At 45.8% G+C, this 24,822-nt stretch overlaps 1 protein-coding gene across 1 annotated transcript in view; it reads left to right on the top strand.

Annotated features, from left to right (window-relative positions):
* The first annotated feature begins 6,264 nt into the window (after positions 1-6,264).
* znf385a (zinc finger protein 385A) overlaps positions 6,265-24,822 on the top strand; it is a 68,489-nt gene continuing 49,931 nt past the window's right edge. Inside the window, exon 1 of the mRNA XM_030056102.1 lies at positions 6,265-6,979. Coding sequence (XP_029911962.1) covers positions 6,970-6,979 — 10 coding nt within the window. The 5' untranslated portion in view covers positions 6,265-6,969. The remainder of the gene's footprint in view (positions 6,980-24,822) is intronic.

The raw sequence follows: 24,822 nt of genomic DNA, 5'->3' as shown, positions 1-24,822 counted from the left end.
AATTACTTGAAATTGCAGTGTTCAAAAATACACACAGCATTTCATAATAACAACTAGGAATGTGTCAGCCTGCAATATTTAGACTAGTACCGGGCAGCGTTCAGAGATGACAGTTTTCAAGTTGAGGGCCTGGTGTTTTGTCCTGGTTTGAATCGCAGGCAATGATTGGACAACCGTGCGATGTGAATGGGGCTGGAAAGAAAGACATTCTGTCCTCCAGTGCAGGTGTGAAATTGGCAGGAGTGTGTGAGAGTGTGACAGTCAACATCAACATTCTCCATCTCCGTAGGCAGCGATGGATTCACAGGCCAGGCACACCCACCTGTGTACACACACACACACACACACACACATGCACACACACACACACACTAGGCACTGTTCATGTGCTGTGGCAGTACCAGAACACAAGAGCTTTATCGGTGCATTTATAAAGCAACAAAAACACCAGCTCTTCCTGAAAGGTCTGAGCACAGCAGTTGTTCCCTGACTTATGTAATCCTGTCATGAGTGCAAAAGCTTTAAAGGTGCACTGGTGCAAAATCGCTGAGGGTTGATTTAGACGAGAACCCTTGAACTCCGCTGACACGAAATGTGGAATAAGCAATTAATTTATCAATGAGTCGGACCACTGATGAGAACTACGCAGACTCAACCACCGAATGACGTGGTTATTCCGCGTTTTTTGTCACTCGAGTCTAAAGGTTTCTCACTGACGCAGACCCTTGGGAATTTTGCGCAGTGCACCTTTACGCATAATGTCTTCAGACAGACTTTATGAACTTGTAAAGGTTTTTGTAGCGAATCTGGATTTATGTCATTGGTTATGTCATTTGATATTTTAATGGTAAGATTGAACACTCCAAAAGTTTCCATCTTAGCAAGTCTTTTAGGTTCATATTTGCTCTTAAAAGCCTTTTTTTTTTTTCCTAAAACAGATAAAAAATCTTCCGTTGGGATGAAAGAATCTCAGTTGTTTCCAATGCATTTTGACTTGTCTCAGGAATTTTTCTTGGCATAAAGCATAAATATGTTGAAACAAGGCAGAATAAGGTCTATCAGCCTTCTAGTATCAACAAAATGACACGTGATTCAATAAAAGTCTGGACTCAAGTTGATTAGCATTAGATAACAAGTTGGATTCTCTCATTTTTTTTCACTTGTTTAAGAAACACAGGATTTTGAGACTGGACACGTGAGACTGAATGACTTAAGATAGAGATTTTTACAGTGAGCCAAATATACAGTATGCTTGCACATCCATACACCTGTCCACATCTTCTGCACATATCCACACCTGATCAATAGTCTAAATTTAGCATGACGATCATCGCTCACAGTTGCAAACTGATATGCTTATCTGTCAGACTTACAGGCTCGGGCTGGTTCAAGGGGAATGCAGAGGTCCTTTCCTTCCAATTGAGCTGGCTTAACCGTAATGCGCTATGCACGCTCTTAATGAAGTTAACAACCAGTGTGTGGTGTGTATATGTGTGTGTTTTAATATGACAGCCTTGTTGTGTTGGCACAGACGAGGACGATTGCCTTTGCTAAGCTTTACATAAGATTTCAGAGTCTAATAGGCTATTGTCTGGTTACTGCAGTATGTGCTCCACCACATTACAAGGGGAAATACAAGCCTGGTGCTTGGCCGGCCCCATCACCTTTGACCTTTATAGGCAGTCTCTAAATTCACCACCAGAGTGCCAGGAGAAACCCAAAGCATGATATATGGCCTCAGTGCAGACTTAAGGCATCAACACAAAACCTTTTCATTATGCCATGCAGGCAGACTCCAGGGACAGAAAATGTGAACTATCATGTCTGGAAAGTCACCAAGCGCCTCAGGCCTGGGCTCGTGAAATATGGCTAGAATTTATGATCAAGAGAAGTTGCAATGAACCATCCATTTTGACATCGCATTTGAGCTGTTGTAAGGAGTTGAGTTACAGTCTGTCTCACAAATTTCTGAGAGCGTAGATTTACTATGCGCTTCCCTTACAGGCTGGAATGTGGAAGAGAGGTCGCAGCATTATGGGAATTGAAGTGTTTGATGTACGCTCGCCCAGGTTTGATAAGCCTCTTGCAGGCCGTTGCTGCACGTTGGCTGACCGAGTCCCAAAGTCCATCAAACTCAAAATTCATTCCTGACACATTTGACTTGCTGCACTCAGGCTCTCTCCCTTTTGCAGTAAAAAAAAAAAAAAAAAAACCTCATGTAATGATTCTGGCTTCAGCAGCTTTCTCAGAGCTGTTGTATAGATAATCTTCTGCTTGATCAAGGTATTTTAGATTCTGACTGACAGCCCTTCAATATTATACCAGCTGCAGCTCCTGTCTATTTAGTTCCCGAATTTATCCATGTCTGTGAGTGTGTGTGTGTGTGTGTGTGTGTGTGTGTGTGTGTGTGTGTGTGTGTGTGCATGAATCTGAGAACATACTAGCATCTCGGTTTACATGGGATGCTCTTTTGCTCTGGAGCTTTTCCAAACTGCTGTCTAGTATCAGATCTGCTAAAGCCAGACTGCTTATGTCTGTTTACAGGAGATTAGGCCTGCATTGACAGGACTGCACCAGCAGGGGTCAGCACAGGTTAACCACAGAGGCTCAGTGGCCCAGTCTACGGACAGACTGTCACACAGCCAATATGTAGAACACCCCTCCACACACACACACACACACGCAAGGGTGGAGTGCATGTGTGTGTGTGCGTGTGTGTGTGCTGTGTGTCTGTCTGTTAAGCTGGTGATAGAGATGGAGTAAGATCGCCGGACTCACGCAACACCACATGACTTTCTTACTCTGACGCAAGCATCAGATTACCTGCCACCCATGCCACATAAGCTACACACACACACACACACACAAACACACACAAACACACACACTAATAAAATAACAATATAGTTAATGAGTGTAATAACAATTTAAAAAAAAGAAAAGAAACTAAAACACAAGAAACACAAAACAATAATATGCATGAAATCAGAATGTTGTCCTTATATGTATACAATACTGCTAGAAATTTAATTCAAAATGTACAATTAAGTATTTTAAATATTCAATCAATTCATTAACAACATGTAATTTGTCAGAAAAAGGATGTGTCCTCCTGCACAGACACTGGCCAGCGATGTTCTAGACCCACTTTATCTCTACTTCAACATATTTTGCATGTAAAAGACATGGCAACCATTGCGTATTGGTGTATCATTTGTATAGCAACCTCTGAGGAGCAGGCTTGTGTTCATGTTTGGTGTGGACATTGTTTGACATACATGGAGGTGCATTATATTTGTATTATATTTATTCGTTCACTCTCATTGTCTTATTGCTCTTGTTTGTTATGTTTAAGTGTCTTATAAGCCCATGTGGGGAAAATAAATGACTTACTTTACTCTTATATTGAAGAATCAGACTTTGTCAAATATATATTGTGATATCTGGACCTCAGGTAAATGGCAACCTGAAAGTACATTCAGTCTCAGGCAGGGTGGTAAATGTGCAGTTGTTTGCTACCTTTGAAGGTAATCTCAGGCTGCATCAATAATAATAATAATAATAAAAAAAAAAACGACCAGATTTGGGGATGGAGAGTGTTAACCAAATGCTGCGCAGACCTTGAAGTTTTATTGTTCGTGCAAATGAAATCAGCCTCCGGCACAAAGCAGAGTAATGACTCTTGACACAACAAAATCATCTATTTTAATACTTCAAAAGATACTTCACTCCCAAAATTGTGAAAGAAGCTTCAAGAGAGTCTTTGAAGAGGTATTTGCTATTTGTTATCATGAGCCTTTTTTCTTTATGGATTCCTAAAAAGTGAAGAACCGGTAGAGGCTAAATTGAACGGTTCCTGAAAGAGCAGTGCAGCAGGACAGTGTTCACTTCATAAAAAAGTCCACATAATAGCAGCTTTACATAATAGCAGCTTTACATGTGACCCCCATCACCTCCCATCCAGAGGTGATGGGGGTCAACACATCATCTGTAGACTAATTGATTTGCAGCCGATGCCAAACACAGCCCTAAAAGCCTCATTTCCTCCCATCTTTCCTCTCTTTTCTCCCTGTTTGTCTTCATCACCCTTTCTTTCTCATACCTGTCTGTACCTATAAAACGCCATCTGTCCTTTCCCCGATGGCCTTCACCCCACAACTGTCACCTCACCCCTCCCTCTTCCCCGCCTATGGATGACAGAGGATCTCCGTGCTCCGATTTCACCCTCTCATCATGACATCCATTAAAGTGGTGCTGGGCCCCGGGCCCCCGCCGGCCCCAACAGCACATTAGCACTCGGCCCATTGAACGGCAACAAGGAACAGCTCTGAATTATTGATACCAACACAACTAATGAGGAAACTTTACCCCTGTTCTTTTAGTGACACACAAACGCACAGATTCCCACAAAGGGACACACACACACACACACTGACCGATTAATGATAGCTATTGTTCCAGTCTGCCTGTGTCCCAACTCAGTGTCTTAATGCTAGATCTACCCACGGCTGAAATGGGGCTTGTGTGGTGTGTGTGTGTGCGTGCGTGCATGTGTGTGTGTGTGTTGAGGGGGCTGGGGATCCAATGGGCCCAGAGGGCTCAAATTCCATTTCCAGGCTGCCTGTCCTTCCTCTGTGTTAAAAGATGTTTGCCCCACATCTTGGCAAGTCCCTTACTCAGTATGTATGATTAACTGCTTGTTTTTATTGCTGTCGCATTTGGTTGGAGCTTGGTGGCAGTAGTGGGAGTGTGGGAAGGACTCGCATACCTCGGCTGAGAGCGATATCACCTGCATATGCTAGATAATGCCGCAGCAGCTGCTAATGAGTGGATTTCACCCTGAGATACCGTGTGTGAGGATTTGTGCGGGTGTTTGTGGCCCCAAGTCCGCCACTGTTTACACACAATGGCTTAAACGTGTGCAGCAGAGCCGCTGTGCAGTGTGCAGTGAGGTATTGGAGGTGTCAGCCTGCCTGTTTAGTATTCACTCCAACACCCTGTGACTCAGAGCCTCAGTCTGAGAGAGAGAGAAAGAGGTGGTGGTGGTGGTGGTGGTGATGGTGGAGGGGGGGCGGCGGCGGAGAGAGGCAGAAAAGGAAAGAGAGACAGAGCAGGACAAGAAGAGGCACTATGAACGACAGGCAGCGTTTTCTTTAGCCCCGGGCTCACGTGTTTGTATCTGTGTGTTTGCAAGCATGCCAGCCCGAGGGGATTAATTTTTTGACAGCTTTGTTAAGCCTTCTCTTTAAGCGCCCGAGCTGCTCAATAACGTCGTGGCTGTGTGATTTTCAAAAGGTCTCTCCATAGCTGTCCTGTGATTCCCCTTCACAGGAGAGGGGAGTTGGACACACAGAGAGAGAGAGAGAGAGAGAGGGAGAAAGAGAGGGAGATGATTGCTCGGACAGACCGCCTGACAGCAGACGCTGTTTGAGTGGCTTCTTGGTTGGGAGGAAGTGGACCATGTGAAGCTGGCCGTGAAGCTCCTCTTCAATTAGTGACTGCATTGCTATGGTCCGCAGTTTAATTCAGCCGCCCCTCTTCTGCATCCAGCTCCCTGTCTCTCTTTTTTTTTTTTTTTTTTTTTTTTTTGTCTCCCCATGTTTCTGTGTTCCATCCTCGCGGTCGTCTCCTCTTGTCACTCCACGTCTCTTCATCCCTCTGTCAGTTTGAATTTAGTTTAATCTCTGCCCCTCCTTCTCCTGCTTCCTCCGCTCTGTCGCTTTCTATTTCATCTCTCCTTTTTTGTTTGCACCCCCACCCCGCCCCCCCCGCCACCCTTCCCACCAGTCTAAATTCTCCACCTTTGAAGACAACATGGAGGTTCATAAAACGCGTAACCTTGCCCGGGCAGGTTACGGAGGTGGAGCGGGGGGAAAGGGAGAAGGACAGAGCCGCACGGATAAAAGGTTAATCCTTAAACAAGTCCACGTCCACATGGAGTCAACAGCCGGACGGGGGAGGGGTGATAAACAAATGCGGTGGACAAATCTGACAAACAAGTTATCCATTTGACTTGAGGGGGGGAGTCATGGGGAGACAGGGAGGAGACAGAGTGTGTGTGTGTGTGTGTGTGTGTGTGTGTGAGGGGGGGAGACAGGCATTTTCAGTCCAGCTCTGTCTCTCCTTCATGACTTCCACTCTGCATGATGACAAGTGTCTGCCGCCGTTCCCATTGGTCGAGGCTGCCACCAATCAGAGCAGAGGCATGTAAGGTGCCTTTAGGTTATACCCAACCCCAAAAACAAGAAGCAGAGAGAGAGGGAGAGAGGGGGAAAGGGAGCGTGTTTTACACACACACACACACACAGAGAGAGATAGAGAGAGAGTGAGATACCACAGCAGGCAGCAGCTTGACGGAGCACTGAGGACCTTTTCCTCTGAAGCCCCCTTGTGAAACGCTCCAGCTGAGAAGAAACTGCATGTCAGCTGTTTGCTGGAGACCACTGCAATCCGTCCTGGGTGCCTTGGAGAAGAAGATCTAGGCGGCGTTGCCTCCCCCTGTGATTGGCTGTCAGACTTCAGGCTCCCCCCTCCTTGCTCTGTCTCCCCTCTGCAACTCCCCCCCTTCTCCACACTGTCCTCAAGCTTACCTGAGACGGACAGCACAACTGCAGACACACTGGACCACTTCTCCCCCTCCTCCCCCTCCAGCTCCCACACACACACACACAAACTCTCTCCCCCTCTCTCTCTCTCTCTCTCTCTCTCTCTCTCTCTCTCTCACGCACGCACACACACTCTGCTTTTCACCTGGAGAGGGCAGACGCAAGGGACGGCATGGGCAGCAGCAGCAGCAGCAGCAGCCTCTCCTCACATCTAGTGGTGCCTCTCTGACTTGCCTCTTTCTGGGGAGAAGAGAGGAGCGCTGAAAAGAGCATTTGGAGCCATTGTCCCTCGGTGAAAGCAGGAGAGACGGGGGGGAGCGAGGGAGCACTTTTCAACCCGGGGACGGCGAAGGGAACACGCAACATGATTTTGGGTGAGTTGCCGCTTTTGGTGCATGGGATTTTTTTTTTTTTTTTTTTTTTTTTTTTTTTTTTTGGAGAGGTCAACCATGCTGTTAGATCACTAATCCCTACTTAAACTTGGCCAACCACAGCTCTCTAATCGTCTGCTCCACTTGGTTTCCTTTTCCACACCAGCCATCTGTCATTATTGAGCACCGGTTCGAATCTATATATCACGGTTAGGGCTTGTAATCACTGTAATAGTGAGGCATTAATTTGACAGGTGTGAACGATGACAGGGAAGGTCAAAGTGTTTTGGAGCCCGACCAAATAATTATGGGCTGTTTGGTCACATGACCGCGCTCCACCATTCCCATGTCCTGCCAGAAGAGGTGAAGCGACAAAGATGGTTTCGTACCAACTTAATAACGATAAGGCTGCGATCCAGACGGACACAGGTAGAAATGATCGAGTAAATAAAGGCGCACGAGGTGATACAACCTTTATTTCCTATTCATGCTCCTAATCAGTGACGAGCACCTGAAAAAAAGCATTTCATTGTGGAAAATCCCCCCAAAAAATGTGTCTCACTTTTTGGCATGCAGCACAGTGTGGCTCTTAGTTATTACACAGGGTATTTCTATTCTGAGACAGCCAGCGTTTTCTTCTTTAGTATTCTGGTCTCATAGTGGCCATGTCTGAGTGAGAGAGGGGGGATTCTGTGTGGTCTCTGTGCTCTGGATAGTCAGCTTTTACATTCACACAGAGGATGGGCGCTCGCCTTTACCGCCACTGTAAGTTCAGGGAGACGACCGGTCCTAGATGGACTGCGTTTATGTGTGTGTGTGTGTGTGTGAGCAGATAGGACGGCTGTGTGTGTGTTTGTTTTTGTGTGCCTGCTCAGAAACAAGGCATGTCATGGTATGAAAGTGTTCGGCACAGTGAGAGCCTTTCCTCGTTTGTGTTTTTAAGGCTGCATGTTTGTGTGCATGTGCGTGTCTGGCGGTGTTTTGTGTGTGTGTGTGTTTGTGTGTGTGCGTTTGAAGCGTGTGTGTGTGTGTCACGCTGTGCTCTGCCAGAGAGGCCACATTGTTTTAACGCATGCCTGGGCTGATTCAGACGTAGCTGAGCTGCCCTGCTCTCCCTCCCGGCAGGCATGCTTTTCAAGGAGACATCTCTAATGATTATAGGGAGTCATGTAGTCTGAGGTGTGTGTGTGTGTGTGTGTGTGTGTGTTAGTTTGAAGCGTGGCTTCTGAAGAGTGTGTATTCCCGTGAGCCGTGGCCCCTGTGCAAGTCGATGAAGTTCATGTCCATGTGAATGTAATGTGTATTTTAAATGAGTTTTAAAGGAGAGACTTTCTTACTGATCTTCTCTTTCTTTTAGATTAAGAGCTGTGTTCTTCTTTTGTGTGTGTGTATGCCTGTGTGTGTGTGTCTGTGTGTGTGTGTGTATTTGAAGTTTCAGCAGCTGGTCAAAAGTGACAGATTACCCACACCAAGACTCATTTAACAGTAAGACATGCACCGTCTTGATCAGGCAGGTTCAGCTTACCAGAGCACAGGAGTTATGTTAAACAGCACCGGCGCTCCCCCACCAGCTGTGTCAATCCAATAATAAGTTTGAGTTCAGGCTCCCTCCATTTTCGTTAAACAAACCGTCTGGCACAACAGTTTGGCTGGCAGTATTGAAAAAATGGGAAATTTTTTTGTCACTGTAGCGCAGTTTTATAAATCCTGTCTTCTCAATGTTGCCCTTATCAATTTGGTGCAAATGGGGGGCGTTTGAGGGGAAAGTGATAATGTACCTCAGTTATACACAGATGCTGTTTTTTTTTTTTTTTCTCATCGGATTCTATGCTCTGTACCCCCCCCCCCCCCCCCCCCAACACACACACACACACACACACACACACATACATACACACTCCCCACCTCTCAAATGTAAAGAAAAGCCTGTAAAGACTTCGACGCCCCCCGTATCAAATTGTCACTGAGATAGATATCTCCCGTTATTTCTGTCCGAACAGAGATTTTTCCGCCGCCTAACATTCTGCTCTATTTGCATGATGATTTGGCTGCTGAGCGTTTTGACATTTCTGCCTTTCCTCCCCTGAAAAGGGTAATGTCATTGTAATGACCTTTACAATTCCACCGCTGGCTGATCTGGACCCCGAGTCCCCCCTCCCCACCTTCTTCTCCCACTTAAATTTCCTGATTCAGCCTCCTGATATCGGTCTGCAAGATTCTGATAACATATCTCTGAGAAAGGGCGCTATATCTCATTTTGAAATAAAGAATCTGATAAAAAAAAAAAGGGGGAAAAAAAACAAAAAAAAATTGTGTGTGTGTGTCTGTGTGTGTGTGCGCAGTGCAAATATGCCCCTGTAAACTGCGTACATCACCAGTTGTGTCTGTATAGCTATTAGCCTATTCCCATCCTTTGTTCCATATGACCTTGAGCAAATAACCTTTCCCTGTGCTGCTCTATCCTTGATGTGGTGTGCATGGTCTGTGATAACTAGCTTTGTGGGCAATCCGGCGCCCTGGCAGAGGTCTTCTTTGGCCACTGTGATAGTGATGACAGTCCTGATGCTGATAATGGCAATGGATGTGTGGTTGTGTTGTACAAAGTGTGCTCTATACACAGCCGCAGGCAGCCAGCTTAGCTCTCTGCCTGCCATGGGCTCTGCACCAAGTTAGGGGGTATGGGGCTGCTGCTGCTGTTTGTGTGTGTGTGTGTATGTGTGTGTGCGTGTGTGTGCGTGTGTGTGTGTGTGTTGTCTGGACAGAGAACAGAGCAAAACAGGGAGAGAACAACAGTAGGCTAATAGAGAACATGATCACTGGGCTCCTGGTGATGTAGAGCCTCTCTGTTCACTGTGGTGTCATTGTGATGAGCCGCCATGTTGTCTGAAAACCTCCAGCGCTTTCAGCACCCAGATGCCTGCAGGAAGCTCGCGTTGTGGAATCTTATTTGAGGGAACGTTATCTGCAATGTGAGGGCATCGTCACCCAAAAAAAAAATGCCACGAAATGACTCATTGACAAGTACGGAACATTCCTGGGGAGTCACTTTGTTAGCCTTGTATTGAAGAAATGGTGCATCTAAAAATGAAAATTTTGTCATTATCCCCTCAGCCCCATGCCCGCTGAATCATAGCTGACATCTTTATCCATACAGCACATAAGGAGGTCGCGAGTCTGCAGCAGTTTTCTCCAAAATAAGTCAATGGGTGTCCCTTTTTAGAGCTCCAAAAATGACTCTACATAGCTTGTGCAGCATGATGGGAGTTTTCTTAAGCCAAATAATCGGATCCTGAATGGAAAGCTCTATTGACGTTGTTATTCAGTGCAAACCCTCGATCACTGGAGTCTCGACAGGAACTTTTGGGAGTTCTTGTCCAGCTTTTGCAAACTCGTGACGGATTCTACTGTATGAGCTGAGCCCGACCTGAGCCAAGCTGTTGTAGCTTTGTTTTTTTTGTTTTTTTTTGAAAGCGGTTAAAGTGTGTGCTTCTCCTGGATGCCGAACTCGTGGAAGTTTTTAGGGTTGCCTCAATCAGGTTCAGTTCATGTCTGGATGTTATTTTGTGTCTCATCTGTCTTGTCTTCCTGTGTCAGAGTTGACCTCCCGAGCTCAGGGCCATGCAGTCTATCTGTCTCTTTGTCTTTGCGTTTGCGTGCCCACTCCAGCCTCATCTGTCTTCATAATCTATCCGTCTCTCTGTTGACCTGTCTGCATAGCTATCGCTCACTCCATTCATCTAGCCTTGCATGTCTCCCTCCCTCCCTTTAACAGCCTGCACACACTCACCTGGTTCCAGAGGTCAGCTCGGAGAGAGGCCGTGTGTTTATTGAGCGAGTGTGTTTATTTAGGCCAATCAGCATTTCTTCCCCATTTTCTCCATGACTGCTTTGCTCTTGGTGTTTATGTCAGAGTGACACAGTAATTGTAACTTTTTAATGAGCCAGATATTCAGTGTGTGTGGCACAGTTTGTTCCTTTAGGCGCCTTTGCACACTCGACATATAATTGGAATGCTTTACTTCAGTTGAAACTTGAGAAATCTGCAGCAAAACATGCTGAACACACTGTTGTCTGAGCGTTTGTTATTTTTCTGATGCCTTGGCAATACCTCAGACATCAATTTCCATAAGCCATTAGCACCTGTGAACGCTGAGTTGTCACTAAACCACTCAGCAAGTGAACTCCTGCTAAGTCCACAATGGCTGCTCCCTCCTGTTATTTCAAGCGGCACGTAAACTCCCCATAATGCTCCGAGCTGGAGGCAAGATCATGGCTTTGAAGTTCGCCAGGTTGTTTTTGCACAGAATGTACCTTTTCCTACCAATGGGAGGAATCTTGAGTGCCGTGTGCTGAGGTATTCCATTTCACTTGACCCATTTCACCTTTCAATAGCCCTCCTCTGTGGCAGCGAAGCCATTGAGAAGACTTATTCCTATAATGCTAATAGGCTACATATCTCAGGAGTGACCTAGGATACAGGATTGATGTGGCACTCATCTCAAGAGGGACTGCAGTAAACGCGCGTGTGTGTGTCTCTCTCTGTGTGTGTGTGTGTGTGTGTGTGTGTGTGTGGTAGGGGGTGGATGGAAGTTTTCGCCCATCACTCTGTCTCCCTCCTCTCTTTTCTTTCACTCTGTTATTCTGCCTCTCTCGGTTTGTGGTGAGGAGTTTCTTTCTTCTTCTTCTCCTTCTTCTTCTTCCCTCTCTCCTTTGCTCTTCTCTATTGCTCCATTTGTTTATGCTGGAGTGACTGTGTGTCAGCAGGTTGTCAATACCGTCTGTAAGAGACTCTAATGAATAGGCCCGTTATTGGACTAGTGGGAGAGCGAGCCATTGTGTCTTTGAGTACATCTGTGTGTGTGTGTGTGTGTGTGTGTGTGTGTGTGTGTGTGTGTGTGTATGGCCCGTTGGTGCGCGTAGCACTGCAGAGCCGCGGGAGGTGGAGGTGTCTCTGCTGCTGTGCCATCCACCGCTTCATTGGCCTGCGGTGCCCTCTGTCAGAGAGTATTCACTTAGTGGAGGCCGGCGTGGCAGGAGGGCATGCGTGGTTTCACTTTGTGAATTGCAGTGATGAGGTCCTTTTTCCCTCCAGAACACAGGAGAAATGTAAACACAGTGCGGTTCATCAGGACATGCATGCATCGGAATAAAATGTGCAACTCATGCAACACACACACACACCGCTGCACCAGTGCCGGCACCTGCCATCACCATCAGCCCAGTGCTGTTGCTCTCTGAAGCTGAGGAGTGCACCTGTGCGTGATTATGGTGTCACATTAGTGCATTCACCAAGACAGGCTAGCTGACTGGCTGACTACTTACTGGGGGATCCTGGGGCTACAGGACACCTGGGAGTAGGAGCCTAGAAACGGCTCCTGCATGCTTCAGCAGTCACTCTGATCACAAAGTGGAAAGAAGCACAGATGATTCTTCACAGCTTCACTGCAGCTCTCTCTTGTTTGCGAAGTGACACAGTTGCCTTCATCCTGTGCAGACGATGTCGTCTATTGTTAATGGGAAATGTTTTTTTTCTTAAAGTTAGACGGTGCAATGCAGAGACATAATGCAACACTGCAAAAACTCAAAATCTTACCAAGATTATTTGTCTTATTTTAAGTCAAAAATGTCTTATTACTAGTCAAAATATCTCATTACACTTAAAATAAGACATGATCAGCTCAGAAGTAACTTGTTTTTAGACAATTGTCTCTTGTTTCAAGTGAAAATTTGCTTGAAACAAGTGAAAATTTGCTTCTTTCATTGGCAAAATTTGTTTCTTGTTTCTAGCTAATTTTCACTTATTTCAAGTGAATTTTCACTTTTTCCACTGGCAAATTTTAAGTGTAATGAGATATTTTGACTAGAAATAAGACATTTTTGACTTGAAATAAGACAAATGATCTTGGTAAGATTTTGCGTTTTTGCAGTAATAATGGAGATTTTAGCCGAAGCCGCCTGTTGTTATTGGCTCTGAGATGCATCTGTTTGCACACATTAGCATCAATATTGATACTGTAAATGAAATCCAGGGACTCAAATAAACGGACAGTGTATATTGAATGAATTAAGGTAGGTGTTGTACACACTGCCTGGACCATGTATGTCAGAATACGTGTCATCCAGCTACACAGCACACACACACTTGGTTACAGTAAGGAGTTTATGTAAATTATGATTTGCAATAATTAAATCTAACATTTTGTTACATTATAGTGTTTGAGGACTGTTATTCTTAATCTACCTTTCAGATTTTACAAAAGCAGGGAGTTGAAGAGATAGATCTCTTATTTAGCCCTTGCATTTTCTCTTTACATCCTATTTATCAAATGTCAAATGAGTCCAGATTTCTCCATTGATCAACTGATGTGATAATTCAGCAATGGAAGTTGCATGAATAACAATTTCCAAAACAGCAGCCAAGCATAAAAAGGTTGAGCAAAGCTAACATTCAGCGGCGATAGATGTTGCATTAATCATGCCTGCTCTATTTCTGTGTGCTCACAAGAGAAGAGGGGAAGAGGAGGGGGAAGAGAAAGGCAGACAGATAAAATGGAGTGAAAAGTGTCCTCATGAAAGAGAATTAGCTCCATCCAGCTCTGGGGGGGAAGAGGAAATTCCTCTGAGTGCTGTTGAGATAGGGTTTCACACAAAGACCAAAAGAGAAATCAATTCTCCTTGAGATGCAGCAAGGTCAATGCATGGGGGCATGGCTACAGAGGAGGAGGCTAAGGGGGAGGAGGAGGAGGAGGAGGAAGTTGATGAAGCAACTGAAGAGCATGAGAGTGAGGGATTGGGCGAATGGTGAGGGAGGAAAGAAAGCGAGGGAACGCGGAGAGGATAAAGGCAGAGAGGAAATGAGCGAGGAGCGAGAGGAGAAAGACTGGAGATGGGGTGGGGTGACAGTTTTTCTGCAAAAGCCGGCCTACTGTAGGAAATGGATGCTTCCTGCCAGCAGCGTGCACAGAGCTCCTGTCTCCTCGTGCGCTCTGACTCATGCAAACAGTGGATGTGAGCAGTATCTTTGACACACTGCTTTAATGAGCTCTCCACTGTTAGGAGTATCTTCCTACCGCCCTGCCTGACCCTTACTTATTGCCACAAGGACATTTCTCGGTCTTTGACCTCGTCTGTCCGTACAGTTTCCACTTGGGGCTAGGCGGGCGCCGCAGCACGCAGAGTAAAAGACAAGCAGTGGCTTTTTCTTTCAAGAAACCTTAGGCTAGCTTTTAATCCTTAATGCTACATGAACGGCCCAAAATAGCCCGAATCTTCTCCACTATCTCCTCCCTCCAGCCAGCTGCATCTGTTCCAATGGGTTTTAATTGTGTGCGTAATGGCTGCCGGGATGCAAGAAAGCCCGGTGATAAAAGGGTGGCAGTGGGTTGAGCTCAGACCTGCCCCGCGTGGCGGCATGCCCAGTGACGGCTACTGTAGCGGTTGTTCGCGGTAGCGTTCCCCCGCTAAGGGTTTTGATCGCGGTTGGACGAGAGCCTCGCGAGCAGGTAGTTATGGGATCGGCGTGGCGCGGGGGCTCAGTGCAGGCGTCTGGTATGCACACCTGTCTCCACAAAAGTTCTCCCCTGAACAGGCGGCCCTGCCCTCGGAGGGGGAGGGAGGAGAGGGAGCTCTGCCAGGACCTGCACCACAGCGCTGTGCCTCTGCCTTGGGGCAGCGGGGGAGGGAGAGAGGGAGGATCAGGAGAGCAAGGTGCCAAAGAGGAGGTGTGGATTAGAAGGCTGTAAGGGACACAGGGGTGGTGTGGTGTCTGGAGTGAGCCACTTACATTACCACATTCAGTCACCCCGGTAGTGACGCCTGCAACATGCTGCATTCTTTGGATTGTAATCACTGTGAGATGACGTATAGGCTGTGCCACGCGACACGGCCTTTTACTTTCCTTTAAGTGATTCGCTCTTGATGGTTTAAAAGGAAAATTGCACCCTGAAACACGCCGAGCGCTGTTTAAAAACAGGCACGGGTGGCTTAAGTTGCGTCTCTGGCGCTGTTATGTTGTTGCCTCATGCGATTCCATTTTTATCGTCGGTAAACTTGCCAAACACAATACACATAGAGAGCAGCTGCAGCTACAATGGAACTTAATTGGAGAAGGAAATGTGCTCTCCCTCTTCTATGCTGAATGGCCCCCTGCTTACAAAGAAACCCTTTCTTTTTTATTTATTTTTAAGGAAACCTCACAGTTATCACCTCTGTTTTAAATTCTTGATATTTTCACTCCCTCTTAATAGGGGGTGTTTAATATTCTTAGAGATGTTCATCGCTGTGCTAAGAATATCTCCCAGTGACGTCTGTGGATTAACTTTTGGCCAGGTTAGCCACGGGATAACAAGAACACAACAGCAAACAGCAAAATTGCACCTGAAAGTCAAAGTCTATCACCAGTTGAATGTTTCCAGTCACGTTAATGTGTTTCAGGCTGTGATTTTCCTTTGAGACAAACGATTTCATTGATGTGTTGTAAATGAAGCTCATCTATCTGCAGATCTTACAAGGGGAAGGGATGAAATGTTTGCCCGATCTCCCACTGTCAGTTTCTCCTGGAGCACAAGCGGCGTCGACTGTGAGATGCACGGATGAACGAGCTCCTGCTTACGTGTTCGACACAACTCTCAGCTCCCACTGAAATTCAGACAGTGGCTGTTAACGTGGTTCAATAGAGCACTGATGAAATGTAACAAATGGGAGGCAGAGAGGAGGGATGGAAACAAGCATTTCCATAAAATTAGCATAGTCAGGATTGGTGAAATTGGCCCGATGAGACAGAAATAACAGCATAAACATCAGCGACTTCACATTGCATTCTTCACATCTGAATAATGTTGGCTAATGTTTGGGCTTGTTACAGGACTGTTTATTAATCTTGCATCAGAGGTTTTGATCATGTGTGAGCGCGTGGCATCTGGCCCCTATGTGTCGCAAACAGCAGTATTTCTGCCTCCATCCTATATTTTCCTATTTGCACTTGTGATGGCTTGTGTAAATGTGAGAGATTGTATTTACAGTAGCGGCGAGGAGGTTTTTTGTCTCTGTGCTGGGCCAATAATCACCAGCCAGCTACTGCCACAAATCTTCATTAGGGGATTAGCCAGCAGGGAGACAGCTTGTGTTCTTTTGCTTTTATTGGAGGCCCTGTGTCGGGCGCTTTCAGCCTCGGCTTCTCCCCTTCCTGTCTCCTCTCCTTAAACCTGTGTGCATGGCTGCAACTCACCTGTCACACACACACACACACACACACACACACACACATATACAAATGCACATACGCACACACAGGAACACTACACTGCAAAAACTCAAAATCTTACCAAGATTATTTGTCTTATTTCAAGTCAAAATATCTCATTACACTTAAAATAAGACATGATCACCTCAGAAGTAACTTGTTTTTAGACAATTGTCTCTTGTTTTAAGTGAAAATTTGCTTGAAACAAGTGAAAATTTGCTTGTTTCATTTGTTTCTTGTTTCTAGCTAATTTTCACTTATTTCAAGTGAATTTTCACTTTTTCCACTGGCAAATTTTGCCAATGAAACAAGCAAATTTTCACTTGTTTCAAGTTAATTTTCACTTGAAACAAGTGAAAATTGTCTAAAAACAATTTACTTCTGAGGTGATCATGTCTTATTTTAAGTGTAATGAGATATTTTGACTAGAAATAAGACATTTTTGACTTGAAATAAGACAAATAATCTTGGTAAGATTTTGCGTTTTTGCAGTGTTGCTTGCTCACACATGCACGGCTGAGCACCTTTGAGACACATTGCCTCCGTCTCAATCTTCTCGTCTCCCTCTTTCTCTCCCTCACTCTCCCACTCTCTCTTCCATACATGCTCAAACCCACATGTACCAAATGCACACACTGCCTGTCACTTTGTTCCCTTGAGGTGCATCAGCAGCCCAGTGGGCACTCATACTCAAGACAGAACAAATTAAGGTCACAGCGGGAAGAGCCAAGCCAGCAAAGGACAACATGGTCTGGCAAGTGTTTGTGTGTATGTGTGTGTGTGTGTGTGTGCATTGTTTTGTCTTTCCCGACCTCTAAAGAGCCGCACGACTCCAGAGAGAGCCATTGTCATATGGCTCCCGTCCCACTCAAAGGAAAACCGACTCTCATTGCACTCTTTTGCAGGATGAAAGGTGTCATTCCCCCCTCTTTGAATCCGGCCTGGAAAACAGAGTGATGAATGCTCTTTTGAAGGCTCTTTGTGGGCCTGCAGCTCTTTGATATCACATGAGGAAGACTATGGGATTAGATTCCCTCTTGTTGCCTGCTGGGAGCGCCGTGACTCATCTCGGGCTGTTGTTGGCCCATCAATGCTGTTCTGATACCCGAGGACTCCTTTCACACACAGGTGGTGTAATGGCCGCATCTCATGCACAGCAGCCCGGGACGCTTAACTGCGGCACACTGGTGCGTCTTTGTTTCTTTTTTACCTGAGGCGAAATAGAGACAGACAAAAAGAGACGGAGAGAAAGAGGAGGTGAGAGACACATTGTGAGGAGTCACAGCTTTCCTTGGAGGGGGCGGGGAGGATTGAGGATCTTGAATCAATCACTCTTTGCATCTTCATATGTCATGCCACTAGTGCTCTTTATCTAGTTTCTCTCTTATTTTTCTTCCCCCCACATCTTCGCAATTTCTCCAGCCTTTCTCTATTGCCCCATCTCTTTTTGTCTTCATCTTTCGCTCTCCGTTTCCTGTATCCGTCTTCTAACACCGTCTGGTCTGGATCCTCTTCCATCATGAAGCACCTTGACGAGAGGCAGACGTGGTCCTGGTGGGTCCAGCAGTCGGAGAGGACTCCTCGCTGCCAGCCGAAGCCCCAGACCTCCCCTCAAGGGCAGTATCGTATTCTGCCTGGCTGTGCGCGCCTGTGTAATCCATAGCTGCAGGGAGGGTGACCTTCACAGCAGGCGGCTTCACAGGAGGCTGCGACACTGGCACACAGGAAAGAGTACAGGCATGGCAAAAAGGGTGCTGGGGGCAGGACACGGTAGTTCTTAGATAATTACCCTTTCATATTAAATTCTCTACATGCGGTTGTTCTCTTTGTCATCCTCTGCAAAGAATGAATATTAAAGTGTTCATTACCCAAAGGTCATTAGTTAAAATCTCTAAAATAGAGCGGATCCAGCCTGTAAATGCAATATAATACAATAGAATGGTAGTTTTTGTCTGAGTGCTCACGCGGCAGAAAATATCCATCTTAGCAAATCATTAGTCTCACATTCAGTCGTAAAATTCTTGTTTTGTCTTAAAACGAGTGAAGATTTACGCCTGTGAGACGAGGTAATCTCTTTCTACTGCAGTTTCACTTGTTTCATGACACACGTATAAATATGCTGAAACAATATAATATATTATAACACTTTAAGAAGCCCAACATAAGGAGGCAGATCAGCTCACTAGTATTAAGAAGTAAATGACACCTGATTTAATCATTATGAGATTCTGGAAACACGTTGATTATCATTGGAAACCAGTGTGGTTATTTCATTGCACAGCCAGATTTTTTTCCCCTTAGAAAAACAGGATTTTAAAACTGAATATGAGAATTTTGCAGTGCAGAAACGTGTTGTCATTTTGTCAAACATGGATTTAAATTGCATGTTATTTTCTCAAAGGGTGCGATGTATTTTCTCGGCGATTTTATCAATCATTTTGAAAGAATGACCGTTTTCTAATAGAAGCTGTCCTGACAGAAACTCCACTTGGAAAGAGACTCGTCCACAGACCTTACAGTCTTTCTTTGGCTCACTGCTGTGGCATGAATACAGCCACAGCCAAAAAACGTCAGCTGCTCCTTTTTTTTTTTTTTTGCCGCGTCTTGGAAAACGCTGTTATTTATCATTAACATTCTCTGTTTATCTGCGCATCTACCGGCCAAGTAAAAGGCGACGCCAACGAGTGACTAAACATATTGACAGACATGTGAGGCGATGACGCAGCCAAATAAGTCCCTGCTCATGAATGATGCATGCTCACACTGGCCCTGATGGAGAGAGAGGCAAGCAGGATGACAGCTGGGGTGCTGTGTGTGCATGGTGCAGAACAAGGTGAGCTTCTTTATGGTACACCCCAGCTCTGCCTCTCTCCCCTTTCTCTCTCTCTTTCTCTCTCTCTTTCACTCCCTCACTCACAAATATACACACCATCAGGAGTTCTCAGTGGAGCTGTTACCCTCTGCTAGTCTCCCCTGAGCCCGTATAGCCACACAGTGACCTTAAAAATGGTCAGCTCTAATGCTCTGTCTATCTCCCTCTCTCTCCCTTTCTGCCTCTCCTCCATTCTGTCTCCTTCTCTTGCTCGGTCAGCCTTTCAATGACTCCCTCTCTCTTATTCTAGCGTCTCCCTCTCACCGAGCCCCTCTATTTTCGTCAGAAACAATCACTGTATTTTCCGTCTCAGTGCCCTGCGCTGCCGCAGTCTTAGACTCTGATAGCAGGATGGAGAGAGAGGGAGAGAGACGAGGGTAGGAGGGTGGGTGGGATACGTGCAACATGCAGGGCAGGAGCAGGAGAGGCTACATAATCGTCTCTCGTTGTCGTTGTCGCCGTCGCATCACATCTGTCTGTCCTCTCAGTATCACCGGAGCAGCAGCAGGTGCACAAACACGCGGCGTCTCCATCACCACGGCATTCCATCACAGCGCCAACGCCCTCACGCTCACATGCACGGTGACGCGTACGAGAACGCCCCCCCCAAAAACTCCCACAAATAATACACATCTTGCATCATTTCCTTTGCTGCTTGGGGATGCTGCCACGACGCCTGCGGTTATGTGGCAATGCCTGAAACACGAAAAGCGAAAAGACCAAGAGCAAAACCACATGTGCATTAAAGCCAAGAGGAAGAGCAGATCTTTGATTCGGATGCCATGACTCTCTATGCAAAGCTGTGGTAAAGTCCAGAGATCCTCGGAAGACTACAATTGCAGCCTTTGATATGCGCATGTCATTTTAAACTCAAATAGCAACAGCAAGGCGCAGAGAGGAATGGGAAAGGGAAGGAAAGATGGTCCTCCGCTTGTTTCCTGTGGCTGTTTGGATTGCTGCAGAGACAAACCAATCCACCAGCTGATTTTCATTGGCTTCTGTGTTGGGCACTCACTCAGACATGCTCACACACACACACACACTCTCTCTCACATACATATGTCAGCATTGGCCTAAGGGAATGCATCAATATTCATTGAATCAGAAACTCTGACTTGTTCTATTTGCTTGGTCTGAGACAGACGAGAGAGAGTATTACTCGGAGGATAATTGCTTGTGATAAACTACCTCTTCAGGCGGGGCCACGTTGATCTGGACAGAGGGTTTGTGTAAAGGAAAGTAACAGTGATAGATCTCAACACTTATCACGAACGCACCCAGTGCCCATTTGAATAAAACATTGGGTGAGGGAACGACATCGTTGGGGAAAGCCATTAAGTCATAGATTAGCAGCGAGTGGCTAATGCAGTCAGTCGGCGCGCAAAGCTGTGTAGCCCTGCGCCACTCAAACAAACACATCAATCTGACTAGTGCTGTGTGTCAACATGTAGATGATTACCATGCTAATCCCACGGCAACACGCAGGAGGCACACAGGAGATCATTGCATTCAGACAAGCCGACTCAACCCGCCTCAATTCAGACGTATGTCAGCATTCATATTCAAGTGCTCTCCGTTTTACATTCCATGAGTGAAACAATGTTTTTTTTTTTTTTTTTTTTTTTTTTTTTGATAATCAGCACACTGTAAATTGGTGCTGAAACTCCTGTTGTGCTTGCCTATCACATTCACACACGCATACACACAGGGAACATCTGAGCAGTTGCTATTGAGGCAACAATTTTATAGCACTCTAGCGGTAATGTCATGTAAATGTGTTGTGAGTGTTAGAGATTTCATGGTGTGTTAGTGGAGCGGGGAGTGCCTGGAGGGTAGAGTGGAGGACTATGGTGTCTGTGTGTGTGTGTGTGTGTGTGAGAGAGAGCGAGTGTGTGTGTGTTTCTATGCGTGCAGGGTACATAGTGTTCAGCTGCCCTGCAGTTTTGGCATGGGCATAAGACCCCTTCAATTAGCACCTATTCATTTCTCATCAATGATGGATAGATGACCGCTGAAACAGACAGAAACAGGAGGCTGGAGAGAGAGGGCCGGGTGGAGCCACTGGGAAATTATCTTATACTTCAGAAGGGAACTGTAAATGTAACTGTGAGTATGGATAGTAAACGGGCCAAGTTTAAACCAACAGAAGTGCCCTCTCCAATTTGAAATGGCAGCGTGCCCTCAGAATAATATGAATATTAAACGTACTCCCACCCATTTACTCTGCTGCAGCATGCTGTGCTTTATTTCAAATTAATCCACATGAATTGCCCAGGAAATTCAAAAGAACTCCATACAGCAACGGTATCGAGGCAATTCATAGCCTGCCGCACTTATCGCGTTCTTATGATAGGACAAACAGCAGCAAATTAAACCCAATGAGTCAGTATTACTTCTGGCATGTTGACACTGTTGAGATTTCCCATTTGCCCTGCTGTGCATATTTGGGATATGAGTATTTCTGTGTACTTGACATCTCTCATTGTCACCCAGCCTCCTCAGGAGTGGAAATGTGCTGGCGCTGCACATCCCAATCTCATACACCCCCTACCCTTCGTGTATTTGTGCGCACACACACACACACACACACACACCATGGTACCATTGGGCTGTCCTCCAATATTAATACACAGGGCTGACGATGCTGCAGGACTGCATGCATGTCACACTGTCACAGCAGCACAGAAGAGGACACAGAGGGTAAGAGAGCGCAAGGGAGGGAGGGAGGGAGGGAGAGAGGGAGGGTTGATTTTGGATGCATGGCACGTGGAGTTCGGATAACCATCTTTTCTGCAGCCCTCCTCCGCCACACTGTTTGCTCAATCACCGTTTACTGCAGAGAAAGAGAGGGACAGGGAGAGAGAGAGAGAGAGAGAGAGAGAGAGAGAGAGAGTGTGGAATAGAAGCTGGAGAGTAAGCGAGGGTGACGGAGGGAGAGTGGAGGAGCAAAGGGAGAGGAGGGGTGCTCAGTGATGCAGGGAATGAGGAAGTAGATGTGAAGTTGGAGAGAACAGAGACAGTGAGAAAACAGAGAAGGAGAGAGAGAGAGAGAGAGAGAGAGAGAGAACAGGAGAGATCATTCTGTATACAAAGGCAGGTAGAGAGCAGAGGACACGGGGTGCATGAAATGTGACGCAGAGCTGAGCTCAGGAAGAACAAAAAGATACACACACACACACACACACACACGCATACGTTAAGTCGTGCCCATGTTCGTGTTAAGTGCAATGTCATGTCCTTAAGTCATCCTCAGTCATACCAACGGCACACAGGCTGTCATGTGGACTTGCTTTTATTTAAGTGTCATGCACTTTTTTTTTTTTGTTACCCAGCCCACAAAGACTCACAATACAATGTACACAATGATCAAACATAAATTAAATACATATACATCATATGGCTCGTACATACATACACACACACACACAGTATATACACATAGCTGGCCGCCTTTACCTCTCTCCTAGATTTTAAATCATCCCTCTTTCTCTCTGACTGCATATATATGTGTATATGTGTATATATACCTATACACACATATGTATGTATCATATATATGTGTGTATATATGTATTTAAGTATGTATCTATATATCTATAGATACACACACACACACACACACACACACACACACACACATATATATCAAAGACATGCATACAAAACAATTGTTGTCATGAACAACAGCACGGTTGTAGGTAGGCTTTCTGTTATGAAATGCTGTTGTTAGTGGTTTGATCCAGTCTACAGCACTGTAAACTATGAGTGTGCCTTTTTTTAAAAAAAAAAAAAAAAAAAAAAAAAAAGCCTGTTCAAACAGCCTGTCCCCACCTCTCTGCATGGGGTCTGAACCGTACCAAATTGAGATATACAGAGATCTCGCCAGATCCACCAGCTCCTCTCTCTACTTCCACCTCTCATTCCTGCACCCCTCCTTTCAAATCTTAATCTCTCTCTCTCTCTCTCTCTATCTTGCTCTCTCTCTCTCTCTCACTCTCTCTTTCTCTCATCCTGGCTGGCTCTGGCCCTGGCTCCAGTATGGAGCAATTACAGAGATGATATCCACTGTCAGTCAGCGGCTCACAGATGAAGCTGGGCCTCTTTAACATGCTAATGGAACGCCAGATTCAATCAGGCCTTTGTATGGCAGAGGGGAGGGCAGCGCCGCTCATTAAAAAATAAATCATAATAACAATGAGGGCCTGGCCACAACTACAAGCAGCACCTTTGCCAGTGTTGAACTCTCTCCCTCTTCCCCTCTCTTAACTCTCGCTAAAAACACTCCCAGCCTGTATTCCCTCTTTTTCTTCTCTTCTCCCTCCTTTCTTTAGGGATAGCCGGCCGCCGAGTGGCCCGGTGGTGTTGGGGGGGTGGATGTGAGCGAGGAGGGAGACAGGAGGGGAGGGAGGCAGGGTTCATAAAGGGAGTGCAGGCTCCTTGAATCATCTGACAAACAAAAAGAGATTATGTCAAGTCAGCTCTCTGTCTCCCTTTCTGTCTCCTATCCGCTGCACCTTTCTCCCTTTCGCTCTTTCTCACCATGCCCTCATTCTCTCTCTCTCTCTCCACTTAGGCTCTCGGCCCCTTTTCACCCCTCATTTGTTTTCTTTCTCATCCCCTCGACAAGGTCACAGATCTTATATAAAGCTGGAACCTCTGTGCCCTTGTAGGTGGTGCGATTGCGTAAGAATTTTAGGAATTTAGAGCACTTAGTCACCGTATAACAGGAAATTTAATGAGGAGGGATTTGTGTCTTCGCATGTAAAAACCGTGTTTATGCCCGCACATGTTTCATCAAAGGCGCTCAGACAAGAGCGACGGTCAGTTGTGCAATCCTAATTTCGTTTTTTTGATCAAGGACACTTCCACCATCTCCGCTTTGTTTTTTATAATGGAAGCGTGTGGGTGTACGACTGTGGCCGTGCGCTTACAGGTTGCGCTTAAACCTCAAGGTGAAATGAGGATATGTTTGGCTGCACGACAGAATATTGACTTCAGCAGATCCCCGTGTTTTACTTTACGGAGTTGAACCTCTGATGTAATTCAGCTGTCACATTTAACAAGCATATTGCACCCCGTTCGGTGTCTGATATCCTCATTACTCTCATTACCATGCTGCTTTGGATAGACTTTCAAAAGCCCAGCTCTCCTTTCATCCATGCTACGCTTTGTTTAAGATCTCTCCACGGAGGTGTGATTCGCGGATGTGCGATTCCCTTTTTTCATCATGAACCAACACAATGCAAGTGTGTGTGTGTGTGTGCCAGTGCATGCTCACAAATTTGCGCCCATGTGTCTATAGACCAAAGATTTATTATGGCCAAGATCAACGAGAGTCCTCTGAATAATGCATCACCTGCTATCATGGAAAAATATGCTGAATACATACACCTCAGCTGAACTTGCGGGTGTGGGATGCAGAGCCATAAAGCCCGTCCTCAAATCCGGCGTCTACGTATGAAACGAGAGAGGGAAAACATTGTTCGCCGCCTTGACAAATGAGTTCAGGTCTGGTTCAAGGGAGTTTTCCTGTTTCATATAATGAGCTATGCCTGGGGAGTTGGCATCTATAGGGGAACTTGTTTTCGTCTTTTCCCTTGCAAAGTTTCAATTACAAGATGTCGGCGTATAATTTCTGCCCAGTGTTTTAAATTGCAGATCTGTTTTTAACCTTTAACGACTCCTCTGTGGCTTGGCATGGTATTCTCGGAGCATGTACATTTTTTTTTTTTT

Source organism: Myripristis murdjan, chromosome 7 (assembly GCF_902150065.1).
Source record: "Myripristis murdjan chromosome 7, fMyrMur1.1, whole genome shotgun sequence".
NCBI classification, from domain to species: domain Eukaryota; kingdom Metazoa; phylum Chordata; class Actinopteri; order Holocentriformes; family Holocentridae; genus Myripristis; species Myripristis murdjan.
The sequence above is the reverse complement of the archived record's forward strand: the minus strand, read 5'-3'. Positions and strand labels throughout refer to the sequence as shown.